The sequence below is a fragment of the Rhamphochromis longiceps genome, linkage group LG23 (genome assembly GCF_057381845.1).
Source record: "Rhamphochromis longiceps isolate RC_006_pf linkage group LG23, R_longiceps_female_GT1.1, whole genome shotgun sequence".
NCBI lineage: Eukaryota > Metazoa > Chordata > Actinopteri > Cichliformes > Cichlidae > Rhamphochromis > Rhamphochromis longiceps.
The window spans coordinates 33,734,993-33,757,080 of NC_140578.1; the positions used below are offsets into that span (position 1 = coordinate 33,734,993).

The 22,088-nt window shown below is 43.6% G+C and overlaps 1 protein-coding gene across 2 annotated transcripts in view; it reads right to left on the reverse strand.

Annotated features, from left to right (window-relative positions):
• Positions 1–22,088, reverse strand: part of LOC146642430 (vang-like protein 1) — a 67,476-nt gene that overhangs the window by 37,439 nt on the left and 7,949 nt on the right. For both annotated transcript variants that reach the window (XM_085398284.1, XM_085398283.1), the window contains exon 2: positions 1,361–1,639. In XM_085398284.1, the coding sequence (XP_085254410.1) occupies positions 1,361–1,431 (71 nt within the window). In that variant the 5' untranslated portion in view covers positions 1,432–1,639. The remainder of the gene's footprint in view (positions 1–1,360; positions 1,640–22,088) is intronic.

The window sequence follows — 22,088 nt, forward strand, 5'->3', positions numbered from 1 at the left end:
CGCATGGCACCCCTTGGTGTAAAAAGATTACCTTCCCGCGAGAACAGCAAGGGGTTTCAAAGGCAACAATTTAGTTTTTTCTACATTAAATTAGAGGCCAGCCGGTGGCTTTGGCACAGTCACGGTAGGACCGGAGGAGCAGGGAGCGGAATGGCGCCTGGCAGGGATGCCCATATGTCTCTTTCCAATTTGCTGTCACTCACTTGAAAGAGTGCAGCAAAAGAAATAGGAGAACACAGGTCTCCACCACTTTCCTAAGCACTGACCTCTCCCCACTGTCTTTGATTCCATGCTAAGTGAGAGCACTTTTGCTCAGTTTAACTTTGAGCTACAAGGACACATTGGTGCCCTGGGGAATGCAGACGACCAGGGAGCGAGTGATATCCCTGCGCTTTCTCATCCTCAAAGAGCAGCATTGACTACATTTAAAAAATGGGAGGAGAAAAGGGAAGAAGGGTGATCACAGAGAGCGGGGGCAGCTGCTGCCTTCATATCACGATTGGCCACATGGGAGCAAAATGTTTAATGATGAGGAGAATGAAAGGAAAGAGATAAGGAGGGCAGGGCTGAGGGGGGTGCAGTGTGAAGAGGACAGAGGCAGAAAGTTGCAGACAGCATGACAAATCCCTTAAACAGCAACAGGTGGCAGCTAGAGTGGGAAAGGCAGGCACAAGTACTCCAAAAGATATATGGCAAACAAGCTGGAGGGGACTGTCATTGACCTGGGAGGGGCTGTTATGGAACAGGATCCTGTTCTCCAGTTCTCTACTCTCATCTCCTCTCTGAGTCTCAATGTATCCGCTGAGCCAGTCAGTCAGGCCTCTTCAGCACCTGTCTCCTGCTGCCTTCCTGAGGCCTGTCAACCACAGTCATTTGGCTGCTGACAGACTAATGCGCCTCCAGGAGCTGTGGGCTCCACACATGTTTGGCCAGAGGGACAGACACAGATACACAAAAGGTGACACTACGGAGGTGGACAAAGACACAGAACAGGACAGGAAAACAAATGCTCAGAGTCAGAAAGAAAATCACAAAAGGAAAGTACAACAGATCCACTGATTTACTGAGCCCCCAGAGGCTCCAACAGGGACAAAGTAGTAATACCGTCCTCTCCAAGACATCTGTAAAAATCCTTGCTTCTTCTATCCATCTCCTAAAAACTGATTTTGCTGTTAACATCTACTACATCTATATCTACTAACCAACCAGTAGTAATCGTATCACATCCACTATCACTTCAACTTCACATAATAGGCACCAGCTCAGGCATGTTTTACTGAGGGAAATCCTGCAGCCCACACCAACACTTCACGTAAACCAGAGTCAGGAAAAACCGTAATAACCAACTGGCAGGACTTACCCATGTCTGTGGGATCCCCGGGAGCGCCCCGAGTAGTAGGAATATCCCGAGTAGGTGGACTCTGTATCCATGGTGATGCAGTCCTGCTGAGATAGCTGGGCTCAGGGCAACACAGAGCCTGCTCTACTCAACCGCCAGCAGAACGAAGCAGAACCTGGTGTGCTGTCTTGTCGAGCTAGAGGTGATCGATTAGATCGCTCAGGAGGATGACAGAGGTGTCAGCTGTCAGCAGTCAGGCTTGAAAGCGACCCTGGGGGCGCCCGGTAAGGAAACATTAACCTGCAGAGTGGAAGGAGGGGACAGGGGGAGACAGGAAAATTTAAATTCAAAATGTTAAGTCTCTGGAAAACCTGTCCACATCTATTGGCGATAGAGACGAAAACCCAAATCAAGCATTCAAGTCACAAGCTTTTTCGCCACATCTATTTTCCTCTAGTGCATAAATGCTCAGCGTGCCGACGTTTATCTGCAGCTGCATGACAATCACTGCCTCCTAGCTCCAAACCTGCACAGTGACAACACTTCCCATAAAAGGCAGTTCCCAAGAGGTTACACTTCAACTGAGCATTCCAGATAAAAGAAACGCCGCTATCCCGAAACAGCAATTTGCTCCTATTCCCATTAGACTGGCGACTGTTGTTCTGAAGCAGCCTTAAGTCTGTGACACACAGTAAACAATTTATGCCCGGCACTGACAAGCTCCGTGATGAATACAGAAAGAGTGCCATAGAGATAAGGCTTATTTTCGAAGGAGACGTCAAAATGAGAATGAGGTGTTGCCAGTTTGGAAGTGAGTCTCAAAGAGCTGTGATAGCACAGGAAATTCACACAAACAGCAGTTTCACCTACATGTCTGTAGATATCTGTAAAATCCTGGCTTGAGAAAAACTGTCAAAAATACTGGTGGCCTCCAGTGCTACCCCTTAGCCTTTTAAGTTAACTCCTACAGGACTTGCTTAATGAGTTACCTCATTTACAAGAAAACCTGACCACCTTGAGGTCGAGGTCACTGAGAACTCTGAGATTTGGAGTCTCATATATGGATCCTGGATTCATATGCAAGACCCCCTTTGTCCTGGTATTTCCTCTGCTTCAATAGCTGGATGCTACAAACACAAATTCGGCTCCTGTTACAATTGTGTCAACCCAGGATTAGACTATTAGGAAGTGAACTCAGGCCCTTGCAGCCTTATAGTATATGCCTCACCAGCTCAACCAAGTGCCCTCAGTGTGGATTTAATAATAAATATAAAGTACAATTATAATTTATCCTGCTTGAACTAGATTGCACAGGCATACCTAATGAAGAAGTCAACAAGTGTGGCTTTAACTAGTAGGAATGCATGGGAAAGGTTGTAGGGTGGTAATGGGTTGTGTTGTGGTAATGGGGATTATCCTGATATAATATAAAAAAAAGAAAATGGTCAAACAATAGCAATGGAATTTTTTTTTTGAAACTGTGAAACTGAAACTGAAAAGTGTCTCATCTGGAAAAGGGTCCAGTAGAGATTAACAGATGGGCTGGTTCTGCTTCTGCAGTGATGCAGGATGCAGACACTGTATTGGTCTGTAATGGTAATCGTGAATGTGAAAGCAAAGCAGTCGAAGTACATCCATCATGAGCTTTGTTTAGTGACCAAAAGAATGAGACCATGGATACATGCAGCAGACATGAGTTTCCTCCAACGGGTGCCTGGGCTATCTCTAAGGCTCTCCCTTAGAGAAAGGACAAGAAGTTCTGCTAGCCACAAGGGTCTCAGAGTAAAGCTGCTACTCCCCTACATTAAAAGGAGCCAGCTGAGAAAGTTTGGATATATGACTAGCAAGCCTCCTGGATGCCTTCTTTGTGAGGTATTCCAATCATGTCCTACAGGGAAAAGGCCCCAAGTCAGATCCAGGACCTGCTGGAGAGGTGATATTGCTTGGCCCAAGTGTCCCGAGCTGGATGAGGTGGTCAGGGAGAGGGCAGTAAGGTCTCTGCTGACACTGTAACCTGGATTAGTGGTAGAAGATGGATGGATGGATGGATGGATGGATGGGTGGATGTATATACAAACATTGTTCAGGTATATTGATGCCTTTATCCAAAGCCCTCAACAAAACAGTGATTGCATCAATTATAATTCTCAGAATTTCACTGGGTAATCTTCCTCAAGAAGATCACATAGCTCTAAAAATGCTCCAGCACTTTAAAAAAGCAAAATGACAACAAAAAACAATAGATTAAAATCATATACCGGAGCAGGTAGAAGGTTTGAAGGATTCATTATGGGGAATATAAGACGCCTTTTATTGGAATGGTTAGAGTTTGTATTCACAGGTGTGGAGAGTGAGATACATTTGGCTCAGAGTCAGATTAAAAGCACAGTTCTTTTTTTTTTTTTTTGCCTGTCCCGTTTGGATCTTTAGCCATCAGAATTGTTGTCTGAAGGCCAAGAAAGATGCCAAGTGGATTTACTTTATCAAGTGGATCATCATGGCCTTGCCTTATTGGTCCATTTGATTGACCTTTATTATAATTATGTATTTATTTTATTTTCGTTTTTTAAAGACGGGACAGACATGACTGGGGGATAGGACAGTGAGAAAGAATGAAAGAAAGAGAGGGAGAGAAAGAAAAATAGAGGGGAGAAGAGATGGTGAAAAAGGGGGGAAGAAAAAAGGAAGAAAAACAAAACACCTGGATCACCTGTACGGAGATAAAAAACCAGAAGGGAAAACAAACAACAAAGAGCAACATAATAAAAACAACACCATCACAATAAACTAGCTAACAATAGATAACAGTAAATACTTTTGTAATTTCACCTGTTGAGAATGAAAAAAGAAAACAAGCAGAAGAAAACGAGAGCAATAGAATAAACAACATCACGATGATATATGGGAATATAACTGTAAATACTAAATATTAAACATTATTGTGCAGCACATAAGATCGACAGCGCACAGTGTGCTTTGAGGTAGGAGCCAAAAAGGGTGTAGTTTGTGTGTGTGAGCACCCGTGTGTACAACTGTGAGCATGAACGCGCTTGTTTTTAAAAGGTTCCTTCATGTAATGATCTGCTAGAGGGTTTGGGGAGCTACAGCCCCGTCCACCAGGGCATGAAGCAAGTATGGAGGAGATCAAAACTCCAGACATCCAGAGGCCCTCAGAACACAAGAGACCAAGGAAGACAAACAGAGGGGCAGCCGCGCCACTATCCCGGAAAGAGCTGAGGAGAGTCCCAGATGAGGGGTCACTCAGCAGCCGCCGAGCAGAAGCTAGAGGGGCTTGCAGTGACGTGCCCGTGAGCTCTGTCGGCAGCCAGCTGTGCCAGAGTGACCGAGCCCCAGGCCGAGAGGCCAAGGGCACCCCACCCCCGAAGTGGCCCGAGCAAGCCCCAGGCTCCAGGCCCCGATAAGCAGCCACCAAGGGGTGAGCCGGTGTGTACCTAGACGCCCATCCCCGGACACAAAGAACCACCAACGCACCGATGTCTGAGGGCGTCTGCCACTGGTAGGGGAAGTGGTGGGGGAGATAGGCCTCCATACCTTGGAGGACCTGGGATGTCCCCAGAGAGGTGGCATCTGATACCCGACCTGACATATGGACACAGACAAACAGGCACACACAGATACAAACATCCATTCCCACCCTCATCTCTCATATGCAATTACTCAACACTCACCCAACATGGAGACAGACATAGAGAGACACTGTACACACAATCACACTCCCCAAGCGTACTCCAAGCCCCGGGTCTAGGTACCCTTGCCCCTGGAGGGGTAAACTGCACCCAGACCCAGGTGGTGCTACCCTTTTCCCTGGGGTGGGGAGAAGCAGACCGCTCCGATTCCGCAGCAGCAGGGAGGCCCCACATTCCAGACCCCCGCTCCAACAGGCCGCAGAGAACGGGGGTGTGTGAAGACTCCAAACCTCCCTCCGCCCACTCATATATGGTGTTGATGCATGTGTGTTCTAAGGTGCCTTTAAAACCCAGGAGGGTTTGAGAGGTGGGCAACGACGCCAGGGGTGAGGTTGTACACCCTGATGGTCTTTTGGATTGCGTGTAGCGTGCCCACCCCCAAGATCCTATATGTATGTGTTATGAGAGCGTGAGTAATGTGAATGTCTAAGTTGTGAGATAAAATTGAGGCACAAGAAGCCAGAAGGGGACAGAAGGGGGGGATGCCTCCCCTGCACTCTGGTGATACATCTTTACCCCAAGGCCCTGCATGTGTGGGTGATTGTGGTGGAGCAGGAAGAGGGAGGCAGCTGGAGATGGGGAGGGAAGGAAGGGAGGGGCAGGTGACCCCTCCCTGGGGCCAGCTCACCTGCTGACCCCAGTAGGCACCCCCATACTCTGCAACCTGCCAGGGAAAGGGGGCCCAGGCCCATCTGGACTGGGGCCCAGTACAGCAGCGCCGCCCGGCCCCACAGAGCCCGGGACAGCCTACCCAACCCCACCTCAGAGAAAACTGCACCCACCCCGTCATCCACTCATCTTCCAGACTATACAAGACAATAGACGCCCAGGCTGAGATCTTCCTCCACTTCTCCTATATCTCCCCCTCCTGCAGAGTGAGTTCCTGAAGAGAGGAGAGCTCCTGCAAGATGTAATAACCTCCCCCACCAGTTGAAGAGCCCCCCAGGTGGCTCGATGCACCGGCAGCACCCTGCGCCAGGACTGGGCCCCCATACACCCACCCACAACACACCAACCAGGACCCAAGCCCCCGAGGCCCAGCCAGAGCCCCAGCCCAGAGACGGAGCGCCCCCAGAACCTCACGCCCGTCCGGGCCCACCGAAGGGCAGCCAGGCTACCAGGTCAGTAACCCACGTCCGTCAGCACAGACCCTCCCCTAGCCCCGCTGCACGCAGCCACGAGGAAACCGTCACCTAAGAGCCAACAGAGCCCTTAATAGGCCATGACCGCTACCCCGGGTTGAGCCCTCCAAGGAAGATGTTCCTGGGGAACCCCCCGATGCCCTAAGCTTATCTCTACCCCCAACCAATCACAACAGCGAAGGTGGGACTAAACTATGACCCCCCACCCCCACTAGGTGATGGAGCTGATCAAAGGAGCCCAGAGCAATTGATCTGATGTGGTGGCAGAGGCTGTATCAAGACTAATGTAATCTAATAGATAATAGATTTCTATATTGGTTAGAATTAAGATTAGTTTTATTTTTCCAGTTCATGAGGACTGTTTTCTTGGCTATGCATAGGGCAGTGAAAACCATATGGGCGATATTCTTTTCTGTAGTGACATTATCTAAGCTGCCCAACAAACACACTAAGGGGGAAGTTGGAATGTTACATTTCAGACACTTCGATAAGTCTTCACATATCTCGCGCCAAAACGTCTGAACTGGTGGACAGAACCAAAGAGTGTGGATATAATTGTCCGGTGAGTTGGTTTGGCAGTGTGAGCAGTTGTTGGTAGACGTAAAGCCCATCTTGAACATCCGATGACCTGTACAGTGCACTCTATGTAGTATTTTGTATCGAATTAATTGAAGACTGGGATTTCTAATTAGATGAAAGGTTTTTAAGCAAATCTGAGACCAGAAGTTTTGGTCTAAGTTAACTGATAAATCCGCTTCCCATTTTGCAATAGGAAGTGATATTGATTCATCTGTTTTAGAAAGCATTCTGTATATTTTGGAAAGTAATTTGGGGGTTTTAAGATTAAGAAATTGAACCACACTTGGTGGTGTTTGTAGTTAAACTTGACCTGGTTTAAATTTATTTTTTACTATGGATTTAATTTGTTGATATTCTAAAAATCTTTTCTTGTTGAACCCATATTGTGTAACTAGTCTGTCAAATGAAATAAATTCTGTTCCTTCTGATATATGTTCTAAATATTTGATTCCTTTACTACTCCAATCTGAAAAGTTTATCATATTATTGTTTTGTAATATGTCAGGGTTTTCCAGATAGGTGTACGTTTGCATGGGATTAATGAAGGCTCCATCAATTTTAGAAACTCCCACCATGCTGTCAGAGAAGAGCTGATGTTGACGCTTTTGAAGCATTCATGTCGTTGGATGTTTGAGCTGATAAATGGTAGATCTGAAATCGCTAGATTATTGCAAAGTGCTTGTTCTACATCTAGCCAAGGTTCATCTAAGAAGGTATGTTTTAGCCATCCTGAGATAAACTGAAGCCTGTTGGCTAAGAAGTAGTGCTGAAAGTTAGGTAGTTCTAATCCTCCTTTATCCTTGGTATTTTGTAGTAGGGCTGCTCAATTATGGCAAAAATGATAATCACGATTATTTTCACTGAAATTGAGATCTCGATTATTTGACGATATTTATTTAACCCTTTAAGACCTACCATAGAACCAAGTCTGCCAGAGCTTATATTATGTTTTTACATGTTGTAGTGCCATTTGTGGGAGCATTTCAAGTTGCTATACATCAATACAACTGTTATAGCCCATATTTTCATAATATGTATGTATTAAGTCCATAGTAACTACATTAATTGCAAAAAAGTGCAATAAACTACAAAAGAATTGAAAATCGTTTTTGTTTTTTTTTACATATATTTCTAATTGGAGAAATTTAAGAGGTTTATCCCTCAAAACTTTAAATACAAAAAAAGTTGCAAAAAATAGTTTACAACAACAGGAAATTTAGTTTGAGTGTCTTCATAGTTTTATTTTGGATATACAGCAATTTTTATATACTGCAGGAAAAACGAAAAACAATCCTATGATGCAAATTTGCAAAGAAAGCAGCAGGTGCATCAAAATAAACTATTTCCAGCAGTGCAATTCGAGTTCTAAGCATCCCAGCAACTATTCAGAAAAGTCAAACATGACTTATAAAAACACCAGTACAGGCTTTTAAGGCCTACAAGTAAAAAACTACATTTTCTGCGAAAATGACGTCACTTCCGGTTTCGGGCAGGAAATGGCGGACATGCGATAGTTAGCGGTGACGTCTGTTTCAATGTGGGAAGTGTTATGAACAGCTGATCGGATCGGCAAAGCGTGTTTCTGGAGTATTATGTTTTTGTTCCTGCAAACGCTTTTTATGCAATTTTTGCAAAGCTATATGTGGAAGGAAACCGTGACTTAGGACAAGCTGATGGCATAAGATTTAAGTTTCATATGCAAAAAAATTATTGCGCTAGCTTACATGGTTCAGGTTCTACAGGGATTTAAAAATAGTTACACAAAACGGAGCGTGCTGCTCTGACCGGCTTTAAAGAGTTAACAATAACAATGTATTGAATAATGACTTTAAAAAATAATATAAAACAGTGTGCAAATACTGATAACAGTGCAAATGTTTGCAATATAAGAAATAAATTAAAAATGTAAACATCTATGTTTAGTGAACTTTGCAGTGTTGCTCTGTGGTGCAGCTACGACACCGTAGCAAAGTTTACACACTGTGTCTACTTGATCCACGTCTGACTCCGCGAATCCATAATGTTTCCACACTACTGAAGTTTTTTTTTTTTTTACCTCTTTTCAACCAACAGCAGTCACTCTCCTCTCCAAATAACTTCTGCTTAGCTTTCCAAGAATCCCTCGGGTCCTCTTAATTGTTGTGACGCGTGTTCAAAATGCAGAGAGGTGCGCTCGATTTGCCACACGGAGCAGCGCGAGAGTAAAGCATGAGGGAGGGGCTAATAATCGGCTCAGTCATTTTTAATGATCGTTGAAAGCCCAGATCGTAATCGTGATTAAAATTCGATTAATTGAGCAGCCCTATTTTGTAGTGTTTTTAAGCTTATACGTGGGGGTTTATCTTTCCAAAGGAATTTGGACATGTATGAAGCTAGAGATCTGAACCAATCTTGTGGCGGTTTAGTTGGGATCTTTGAGAATAAATAATTTATTTTTGGTAAGACCATCATTTTTATAGCGGCAACCGCTATAAAAATTGATATGGGTAGACATTTCCACCTAGCCAGATCGGCTTCTACCTTCTTTAAAAGTGGGATATGGTTTAATTTAGTTAGATCTGCAAGCTTGGGAGAAACATTAATACCCAAATATTTTTCCAATTGCAGTGGTGTAGAAGAAAAATTATGGAAGGAGCAATTAATCGGAAGGACTGTAGATTTTGACCAGTTAATTGAGTAATCTGATATTCTTGCAAAAGAGTTTATCAATTCAATCACCCCAGAGATATTGGTTTGTGAGTTTTGGAGAAAAGTAACACATCATCCGCATAAAGGCTGATTTTATGTTTCACGTTCTTGCATTTTATGCCCGTAATTACTGAATTCTGTCTAATTGCTGCTGCTAGTGGTTCAATAAAAATTGCAAACAGTGAAGGGGAGAGTGGGCATCCCTGCCTGGTGCCCCTCAGGAGACAGAAGCTGGAGGATGTTTGGTCATTTGTTTTGACACAAGCTGTTGGGGAATTGTATAATATTTTTAACCAGTTAATGAAAGAGGATCCAAAACCAAATTTGTGTAAAGTTGCAAATAGAAATTTCCAGTTAACTCTGTCAAATGCTTTTTCTGCATCTAAAGAAAATATTGTAGTTTCAAGGTTTTTACTGTATGAGTAGTCTATCAAATTAAGTGATCTACGTGTATTTGTTGATGAGTGCCTACCTTTTATGAAACCAGTTTGGTCAGGATGAATTAAGAGGGGGGTTATTTTCTCCAGTCTCTTTGAGAGAGCTTTGCAGATTATTTTAAGGCCTACATTTATAGGGGATATTGGACGATAGCTTGAGAGATATACAGGGTCTTTGTCTGGTTTTAGCAGGAGATTAATGTTTGCAGAATTCATATTTGATGGAAGTCACAGTTCTGTAGTAAGATGTGAGTCACAGCTTGAGGCGTGCTTGTAAATACATTCACATAATAAAGCAGCAGGACACACACACACACACACACACACACACACACTACTCCGAGGGAGATGAAATACACAGGTAGCTCAGACTAAATCTAATTTCTGCCTGACTCTGCACACTGAGCCTGTCTGCCTACACCTGACATTAAACAGCTATAAACTCTGTGGAGTGGAGAACAAATATATAGCTTATAGGGCTGGGCCATATTATACCGTTCACGGTAATACCGGTATAATGTTAGGCAACGATAGGAAAATGAAATATCGCGATAGAATGGGAGTAAAACGCGCATGCGCAGTGCCTTTGTTTTCATACGCACATGGCCGATTGTTGAGTGAAACAGATGAACCAGAATTGGTTTGTAAAAATGGTGCAACTTCCGTGATGTGGAACTGGTTTGGTGTTTGTCCGTCAGATACACAACAAAGCACATTTTTTTGCAGAACATGCAAGCGGGCCGTCGTTATTGTCGTATTTGTCGGACTAAGATGCTCTTAAATCTGGGAGTAATCTGGGTCCTAAACTCCATATGCTTCAGGTCAAACAACACTGCAGCATCACTTAGAGTTAAAAACTGTCTAAATTCTTTCATCTTTAATAAAACGATCAGCATTGCTGCTTTACCAGGTGTAACTATAAAGTTTAACTTCCAGGCATCCATGAAAACAAAAGTTATTACATTTAACGGAGTTAGAAGTTAGCAGGAAGCTAGCGGAAGTTAGCTCGCTAGTTTCGCTAGTTACCTAAGCATGATATTGCATGTTCTGACTGAGAGATTTCTGAAAAAAATCAAACGTACAGCTCTGCTATCACTTCCAACATAAATGAAGACAGGAAACTAAACAGCAGTGACGTTTGTAGGGTTACTGAAGTTGGGCTAGCTGGTATATAATGATGTGCTACGTGATCGCTAGCGACACAGCTATGTTAGCATAACATAAACAGTGAAGCTGGAGGACGAACACTAACACTTTTCCACTTATAAAAGTTAACGTGAAGGTTCTTCATGGGTAGAGACAAATGCAATCGCATGGCAGGATGCTGTAAACGGACCAAACTTCAGTCAGGAGAACAACTGAGATAATCCATCCACAATACGAGGTTAGTCATTAATATACTGCAACAACATGGGAATAGAGCAGCTGCCAGAGAATTCAACATTAATGAATCAATGGTACAGAAGTGGAGGAAGCAAGAAGAATGAGTTTAATAAAGTTTGATTTATCTGACTGCTTTGTTTCGCTTAATGTGCCTTATAATCCTGTGCACCTTATGGTCCGAAAAATACGTACTGCACACTGCAGTTTAATGTTGCAAAGCACCTCTTTTTAACTTCAGTGGATATTATACATGGTTATGCTCAGGATGTGTCAGCCCATTTCTACTGGAAATGCCTTTTGGTTAAACTTTCAGCAAGGAATTTGCATTTGCACTGTTACATTTTTATAAAGCTTTAATGTACATAAAAACCAGCTTCTTGTTTAAGTGAAAATAAATGGAAGGTTGTCTTTTTGCGCTAGTAATGTTGTGGAGTTGTATTTTGTCTCGCATCAATTATATCGTCGGTTATATCGTTATCGCAAATTTTCAAATATATATCGTGATAAATATTTTTGGCCATATCGCCCTGGGCCCTGTGCTTCGTACGTCGCTTACTACATCCAAGATCAAATGAAACATCCAAGACCAAATCATCGCGCTAACTCTGAGCTCGCTATTCCGGTTCCCCGAACACACCTGTTGTTGACGATTAGTATAGCTGGATGAAGTAATGTGAGATCACTGGGTGGCCCAACAGGGGCTACGCATCGATAGTAGAAACATTGATCGGCAACCCTTTGATTGGTCGGCGAAAATGTCGAAGGAGCGCGCTCGGTATTTTTCGGCAGCAGAGCAAGAACTCTTGAGTGAGGGATTTCAGGAGTTTCAGAGTTTAATTAAAACGCAAGGGAACACTGCAAAGGCTGCAAAAGCAAGGAGAGAGGGCTGGCAGAAAGTTGCTGACAAATCAAACTCGTAAGTAATTCAATAATAACAATAATAATGGAGTGGATTTATATAGCGCTTTTCAAGGCACCCAAAGCGCTTTACAATGCCACTATTCATTCACTCTCACATTCACACACTGGTGGAGGCAGCTACGGTTGTAGCCACAGCTGCCCTGGGGCAGACTGACAGAAGCCAGGCTGCCATATTGCGCCATCGGCCCCTCTGGCCAACACCAGTAGGCGGTAGGGTAGATTTATACGGGGGCAGGGATAGCTCAGTAGGTAAAGTGGTCGCCCCATGATCGGAAGGTCGGCGGTTCGAATCCACTTAACGGCTACACTGAGGTACCCCTGAGCAAGGTACCGTCCCTACACACTGCTCCCCGGGCGCCTGCTTAGTGGGCTGCCCACTGCTTCACTGAGTGAATGGGTCAAATACAGAGAAAAACAAGTAATTTCCCCATGGGGATCAATAAAGTATCCATTATTATTATTATTATTTATCATATCACACCATATTATCCAATATTATATTACATTATATTATATTATATTATAATATGTTATATTATATCCCCTTTCACATTAGAGCCACAACAGGACCCACTAGAACATGGGAACAAGTAAAAGTGAAATATAAGAATATTCTACAGAATGGTAATATTTATCACTTATACTGCTTTTCGTCTCTTGGAAAGAGACCCTGAAATAATCTGTTTGTTTGTTTATAACAGCAACCAAGAAAAGGGCAGAGCAAAAAAAGACAGGTGGTGGTCCTGCACCCCCTCGTCAACAAGTTGGTTAAGTGAATAATACCCTCACGGGAAAATCGATATCTCTCTATGAGCACACTGTCGCGCTGAGCTAAAGGATCCTGTCTGTCCCGCAATATACGCTGAATTCTGAGGACTCTCCTTATCAATCTTGCACCTTCCGCAATGGGTTGCTCGCGTAAACGGACAGGATATGACTGCGACAGACTTCCCAAATCCACCTTCGCTTTTATAGCCGTGGTCTCTCATCTTGATTACACGAAGTAATTTACAATTACTACTCTGAAATATGAATTACATCTGTAATAATCACATACATGTAATAGAATGTTAATAGTACATTTCCCTTTTTTAGGGAATGACCTGTATGTATCTGTGTGACATCAATAAAAGGATCAAGTGCTGCATTATCTTTAGTTACATTGATGTTATTTATTTATGGTGAAACAGTGGTGGAATATCGCTGTTGCTTTCGTATAAATGAAGCGGACATACCTGCGTGGCCGCGATCTAATCCTGTTTACATAAAGTAAACCTGCTCCCCAGCAGGTTTACGCTTACGACTCTGTTGCTATGACAGCAAGTCCCGGATGGGCTTCGGGGAACCGAACGATCCAGGATCACGCAAAATCGTCAACAATCTAATCCAGCTAACTCACTTAGCGCGGTACGAAGAACAGGCCCCAGCTCTAATATCTGGCATAAAGCTAACACAGCATTTCATAAAAACAACATCAGACCAACATTCAAACATGGTGGTGGAAGTGTGATGGTCTGGGGCTCCTTTGCTGCTTTAGCACCTGAACGACGTATTCAGTTACTCTGCACGTTTGGACAACTTTTGTTGTCTCATATTAAAATTAGGTGACAAATATGCTAAAAACTAAGAAATGAAGATGGGGGTAAATACCGTTTTCCACCACTCTATCCTAGGTTCAGTCCAAGAATAACAACGTGACGCTGAAAATAAACACAATAGCTAGATTTTCATCTAAATTTCAGTTTACAAAGAGCACTCTTTGTCTGCTGTCTAAAGGATAAACAAAGAAAATGATCTTTGAGCTATGTTACAATGCCAAAGTCCTTTTAGTTAAATTACATACATGTGTTCACTGAAGCCGGTAATAATCAGATCTTGCCATGCTGCCAGCTTTTATTGGATGTGATGGGAAAGGGGCAGCTACGCAGCACTGTGTAGCTGGTGGCTGACAGCAGATGTCTCGTGGCCACAGAGGAACTCTGCTCTCAGATGAAAGTATGTTCTTGGGCTGTTTACGCAAGGTTGTTTGTTTCCATTCCCACTAATGTCTGCTGGGTGTTTATATTCTATGTATGTGCTCAGGTTGTTGTACCTGTTAGGTTATATTAGACTGGAGTGTATATAATCTTTCTACCATTTATTTTTCAGAGTTTAGTTGATGGGTTTGAGTCACTTAATTGAACGATATGTTTTCACAAAGCGCACAAAAGGGCCTTGTGAGAGTCTATACCCTTCATGCTTGATTGCAGTGATATAATATAGCCCCTACTCTTTTCCCACTGCTTGCTGCGGGTGTTTTCGAGGGCAAACAGACAAGCCGGCAGCTCAGCAGGGGTCTTGGATTACTGTGAAGAATCTGTCGGGTTGCCTCCCTCTTTAAGAGAAGGGATTCAGCTTTTTTTGCATGCACTGAAGCAGGAAATAATCGATCAGCTTTTAACCCGGCTGATCCTTCCCGTGCCTGCACTCAGACTGAACCTGGACCACGCTCTCATTTAACCCAATTAATCCCTCTTGAAGCTGCGTGCCCTCACTGTTAAGAGGATTAAACCAGGTATTGGAAATGCACCTGCGACATGTCCAGCTCACTTAGCGCACATCATTCAGTAGATGTAGTCTGCAGGAGAGCACTAGGTTGGACCACTTAACCAAGGTTGGCAAGCTGTTGGCTGAGCCACCAGAATAAAGTTTTTTTGGTTTTATAGTTGCTTTTGATTTGGAGAAAACCTTTTTTTAATACTTTTAGGTAGAAATTAAGAGTAGTTAGAGTAATTTTGAAAAAAATTCCTAGTATTTACACCTCTGAGTGTTAGCCACTAGTAGCCTCGGGTAATGCCTGTTTTCCTACAGAAAATGTTCCTGTGATCATAAACTGTATATAAAAGACAAATATAGCCACTGTGACTTCATCCATTGCTTTCTGAAGTCTCAACATTAACATTTTGGTTGCTGCCATGCTGGTTAAAGCCAGAGGTTGACCATATGGCCTGATTTAGACTTCTCTGAGGAATCTTTGTTGAGCCTATGATGTAACCAGCAAGTGGCTGATGTCATTGCAGGCATTTATGCATGTGCTGGTGCATTGTGTTAATTACCATGAGGTTGTGTCCTGGTGTTTTATATGCGGTGCTAGCCATGATAAAGACCAATATAATGCTGGGACTAATTTTCTTTCTGGGTTCCCACTCCTTGTTGTGGTAAGTTTTCCTCAGGGGCAAACATATTTATCCCTCAAGTTTTTCCACATCTTTGTATATTCAGTTATATCCATTCCGATAGTTTCAGCAATCTCCCTCCAGGAACCTGCAGACATTATTGAGTCCTTACATTGATGCTATGATTTTTATTCCTGTATTGTAATAGTTGCAGACTACGTCAACCCAACGTGTAGTTACATTTCTACATTCCTTCAAGGCACTGTTGCAGATCTTTTCCTGTTAGAAGGGAGTTCTTTTACTACACTGTTGCCAAGTGTTTGCAAATAGGGGATTTTTGGCTCATTGGAGTTCTCGCTCTTATAAGGTTGATCTTATAATATACAGGCCCTCTGAGGTGACTGTTGTATAGATTTAACATAGATTTTGACAACTACACGTAATAAAACATGTTTTGGCTATTTAGTTTGGTTTTTGGGTCTCTATAGTAGCCATAATGTGGAAACTGCATTTTGCTGTTTTTCCTAACACAAGTCCTGAATCGCTTTGGGTTTTTTGTACAGATTAGGCAAATGGGATGTAACATTTTGAGCTTTAAAAGTGCTTTTAGTCAAACTGTATTGAGTTTGGGCTACACCAAGCTAGCTGTTTCCACCTGATACTGTCTTTATAGTAAGCTACTCAGCTGGTGACTCCAGCATTAGCTTCTATAGGCATGACGAGTATCTCGTCTTAGACTCAGCAAGAAAGAGGGTGGGTTTATTTAAAATGTTAAACTGCTCCTTTCAAAAGTTGTGTTGACTTGTCATTTTAAAACTTTACCCAAGATCGATACTTTGATGTACTACTTGTTACTCAAATCCCTGCTTGTTGAGAAGAGCTCTGGGATTTTTCTTTTTACCTGTTAAGTCTGGCCAGTAAATATACTGGAAAGAACTGGTATTGATCTGTTGGAGGCAGAAATTACATCAAAAATTGGGGCTTATGGAAACCCTACTTCTTCTATGTGAGTCCATGACAGAATACTGCATGCATGGGTAATGCAGCAGGCTGGCAAGACTGCAGAGAGCCAGTTGAGGGAGGATTTGTCATCATGTGAGGATGATTCAGACATTTAAAAATGATTTACAGGATTAGCATATCCAGATATGCAGTTTTGCAGTCCTCAAAGTATTTTTAGGGATCAATGACAGTCAGACAAGGATGCATTCACACAGTCACAGATGTGCCGACACCATTCTCCTTCGAAATGGGTCACACTAGATGTTTAGAGTGTATTTTTGGAACCAGAAATGTGTGTGTGTGTGTGTGTGTGTGTGTGTGTGTGTGTGTGTGTGTGTGTGTGTGTGGTCCCCATTAAGTGTTAGATAGGGAGTGTAGTTTGTGCACTAAACCTGGCTAAGTGACTCCTCTGCCTGGAATTTTGAATGTGGAATAACAGGGAGACAGTTTGTTCAGTTTCTCATCACCTTCAAGCCGACTGGAGCCATAAATCAGCCATAAATCTTTGTGTTTGCGCTCCAAGCCACTGCTCAGAGTTTCAGTGCAGGTTTCGATCTAGAAACTTTTGCAGCTTCAGACTAGGGCTTGTCAACGTGGAAACAGTCTTATCACAAAAATTCTCATATCAGTTGATAATCGATCCATCAATATATGCTATGGTTTGCATAATTCCCCTATATATATATATATATATATATATATATATATATATATATATATTAGGGGTGCAACGATACACAAAATTCACGGTTCGGTTTCACGGATACTTTGGTTTCACGGTGCGGTATTTTTTCGATACAAAAAAAATTGTTCATGCCTTTTTAATTTGTCATTTATTAAAATTATAAATATATATTTTAACTCAAAAGTACAGTTTTTAAATTTAATGTTGCTGAAACAACAAAGGGATAAAATAATAAATCTATCTGATCGAGAAATCACTCATCTTTGGAAAAGAGAGTTTATTACAGAGAAATATCTCTTTCCAAAATAAAAGCTATACTATACGCTTCTTCTGGGCTATATTCTCAGCAGCATATTAAACATATCAGGTCCCCATAAGGAGAATCATGTGCTAACGGCTGTCTAAATGACTCGGGTAAAGTTTGTAGCATGCGTGCTTGTTGTTTTTGTCTGCTTCCAGTAGGATGCTGTCGGAGTAAATGTGCAGTCATATTCATTGTGTTCCCACTAGTGCTGTCAGCGTTAATCTCATTGAAATGACGTTAACGCCGCAACACGGCAATTCTTTGTTCACGAGCTACCGCAGATCGCCCTGTGCCTGGGGCTGGACGACCAACACGTTAACGAGCTAACTGCGCTAACACCTAGTTCCCACCAATGTAACTGAGTATTGCGTGACACATCCAACATACTGTTTTACTTTAGTCCATGATGCGCTTACCTTCAGGGTCATACGTAACATGAAAACCAAAATAGTTCCAAGGCTGCACTGTCGAGCGCAGATCCACTGAGCGCTCAACACAGACAGCATCGTCAGAAGGAAAGTTGATAAAATAAATGAAAAATTTAGTATTGTTCGATACATATGCATACTATATATATATATATATATATAGATATATTAGGGGTGTAACGATATTCGTATCGATATTGAACCGTTCGATACAGTGCTTTCGGTTCGGTACGCATATGTATCGAACAATACAACATTTGTAATTTATTTTATCAACTTTCCTTCTGACGATGCTGTCTGTGTGGAGCGCTCAGTGAATCTGCGTTTGACTACTCCGCTGAGGCTGCACTGTCGAGCGCAGATCCACTGAGCGCTCAACACAGACAGCATAGTCAGAAGGAAGAGCACAGGGCAAGCTAGCGAGACAGAAGTTAAGCTCTCCTTGCAACATGGACCTCCCCCACTCTCATTCAGATCTGGCGTTTGGAATTATTTTGGTTTTCATGTGACGTATGACCCTGAAGGTAAGCGAGTCATGGACTAAAGTAAAACAGTATGTTGGATGTGCCATGCAATGCTCAATTACATGGGTGGGAACTAGTGTGTTAGCGCAGTTAGCTCGTTAACGTGTTGGCCGTCTAGCCCCATGCACGGGGCGATCGGCGGTAGCTCGTTAACGGAGATTTGCCGTGTTGTGGCGTTAAGGTCATTTCAACGAGATTAACCTGAAAGCACTAGTGGGAACACAACGAATATGACTGCACATTTACGCCGACATCATCCTAGTGCAAAGACAAAAACAACAAGCATGCTACTAACTTTAGCCGAGTCATTTAGACAGCTGTTAGCACATGATTCTCCTTATGCTGCTGAGAATATAGCCCAGAAGAAGCGGATAGTATAGCTTTTATTTTGGAAAGAGACATTTCTCTGTAATAAACTCTCTTTTCCAAAGATGAGTGATTCCTCAATCAGATACAGCGCTCGCAAAATCGCTAGCCCGACGTCCTGGGCCTAGCGATTTTTTTCAGACGGGCTACCCTGCCCGTCGGGCTATTGTAGGAAGGAAAAATATATGTCAATGCTTTTGCATTCTTTCAGAAATGTAGCTGGGTAATTATGTCATTGGCATCGGTGAGCCACTGTCAATATGTGACATATTGAAATCGCGTTTGAATTTGCGCTTGTTTTTTTGCTTTCACTTTGCAATCGTGCGAACTGTGTATAGAGAGCGACAGCACTGATCTGTGAGTGATGATAATTTGTGCACCAATTCCTCTGACATCGTCTTATTAATCGTTAGCTTACTATGCAAACATGACAAGTGAAATCTCCCGCAGCAAGCTTAAACATGTGAGAGGTTGATCGCGCAGAGAATCGCTGAGCTTATGTGAGTCCGTGTGTAAAAGCAGCAGGATATATATTTTAGTTCTGCTGAGCCAAATAAGACAGGTCAGGGTGAAGAAGTGACAGCCAAAGAAAAGCTTACCACAAAACGGAGAAGTTATGACAAATGAGACTATAAGGCAAAAAGAAAGTGCAGCTTTATGGCTTCATGGACAAAATAATTTCTGTGGCTGCGATATGACGAGCTAAATAACCAGGGCTGCACATAAGTGGTCCGCAGGTGCGCATTCGCTGTCAAAATAAAAAACACGCACAAGGGTTAGGGTTAAATTTAAAAACTGTACTTTTGAGTTAAAATATATATTTATAACCTTGTTGATCCGGGCGACGTCCGAGCCGGCATGCCTTCATATTTATCTGTCTCGCTCATGTCTGCGGTAGGCTTGCTTAGCATAGGGGGTCTAGCCTTAGGACCCTTACTGGATACAGACGCCCCAGGCAGGAATCGAACTTGCAATCCTCTGTTCCAAAGGCGTGTAGTCTAACCACTACGCTACTGACCAACCTGTGCACTGCCTGGATTGATTACAAGAAGGCCTATGACTCAATGCCCCACAGCTGGATACTGGAATGCCTAGAATTGTACAAGATCAATGGGACCCTAAGAGCCTTCATCAGGAACTCAATGGGGATGTGGCGTACAACACTAGAGGCCAACTCCAAGCCCATAGCACAAGTCACCATCAAGTGCGGGATCTACCAAGGAGATGCTCTGTCCCCACTGCTGTTCTGCATAGGCCTGAACCCCCTCAGTGAGATCATTAACAAGACTGGCTACGGATACCGACTACGGAACGGAGCAGTTGTCAGCCACCTCCTGTACATGGATGACATCAAGCTGTATGCCAAGAGTGAACGAGACATCGATTCACTGATCCACACTACCAGGCTATACAGCAATGACATTGGAATGTCGTTCGGACTGGAGAAGTGTAGTCGGATGGTAACAAAGAGAGGGAAGGTAGTCAGAACTGAGGGGATTGAACTACCAGAAGGCAACATTGCAGACATAGAGGACAGTTACAAGTACTTGGGGATCCCGCAGGCGAATGGGAACCATGAAGAGGCCACTAGAAAAGCTGCAACCACCAAGTACCTGCAGAGGGTCAGGCAAGTCCTGAGGAGTCAGCTGAATGGTAAGAACAAGATCCGGGCCATCAACACGTACGCCCTGCCCGTGATCAGGTACCCTGCTGGGGTAATAGGCTGGCCAAAGGAGGAGATAGAAGCCACTGACATAAAGACAAGAAAGCTCCTTACCATGCATGGAGGGTTTCACCCCAAGTCCAGCACCCTGAGGCTGTACGCTAAGCGGAAGGAAGGGGGCCGGGGACTGGTGAGTGTCAGCACCACAGTCCAGGATGAGACAACGAACATCCAAGAATACATTGGGAAGATGGCCCCAACTGACCGAGTGCTTAGTGAATACCTCAGGCAGCAGAAACCCAAGAAAGAGGAGGGAGACGAGGAACCATCATGGAAGGACAGGCCCCTGCACGGTATGTACCACCGGCAGATAGAGGAGGTGGCTGATATCCAGAAATCCTACCAGTGGCTGGACAAAGCTGGACTGAAAGACAGCACAGAGGCACTAATCATGGCAGCACAAGAACAAGCTCTGAGCACAAGATCCATAGAGGCTGGGGTCTATCACACCAGGCAAGACCCCAGGTGCAGGCTGTGTAAAGATGCCCCAGAGACAATCCAGCACATAACAGCAGGGTGCAAGATGCTAGCAGGCAAGGCATACATGGAACGCCATAACCAAGTGGCCGGCATAGTGTACAGGAACATCTGTGCCGAGTATAACCTGGAAGTCCCGAGGTCAAAATGGGAGATGCCCCCAAGGGTGGTGGAGAATGACCGAGCTAAGATCCTGTGGGACTTCCAGATACAGACGGACAAAATGGTGGTGGCTAACCAACCGGACATAGTGGTGGTAGACAAACAGAAGAAGACGGCCGTAGTGATCGATGTAGCGGTTCCGAATGACAGCAATATCAGGAAGAAGGAACACGAGAAGCTGGAGAAATACCAAGGGCTCAGAGAAGAGCTCGAGAGGATGTGGAGGGTGAAGGTAACGGTGGTCCCCGTGGTAATCTGAGCACTAGGTGCGGTGACTCCCAAGCTAGGCGAGTGGCTCCAGCAGATCCCGGGAACAACATCGGAGATCTCTGTCCAGAAGAGCGCAGTCCTGGGAACAGCTAAGATACTGCGCAGGACCCTCAAGCTCCCAGGCCTCTGGTAGAGGACCCGAGCTTGAAGGATAAAACCGCCCGCAGGGGCGTGCTGGGTGTTTGTTTATGGCATTGTCTTAGATGATGCTTGGTGTTACAGTTTGTCCCCCACCAAGTTCGGTAACACTGTTGCTCGAGTTCATTAACATTTTCTGTTGTCAGTTTTTCTTTGAACCCTCTCGCACTCCTAACATGTGTGTGTGACTGCAGTACCTCAAACGTTAGTGCATGTGCTGCTGCCAGCAACTCCTCCTACGCTCCGTGCATCAACCTAACGTGATGTGGCTTCTGTTTTATTCCAACCACCTAATTGGTTTGGTGTCTGTCAAAATATGGATGGATTGAGTTCTACTGACTTTATATTGACCATGTCTCATACTTCAATTGAGGGGAAGTAATTTTGAAGTTAGTGTCTTTATTGTTTAATAAAACCATTCCAGGACACAGCTAGGATATGGTATGGAAGCCTGGATGGATGCAATTATTCAGAATCAAAAATATTTCTCATGGTTCACCATAACCAAAGCACCACATCACTTGTTATGTTATTTGAGGCTGGTGTCACATTAATATCAGCCAAGAGTTAATATAAGCTATTAGAGCAGGGCGATATGGCCAAAAATATTTATCACGATATATATTTGAAAATTTGCGATAACGATATAACCGACGAT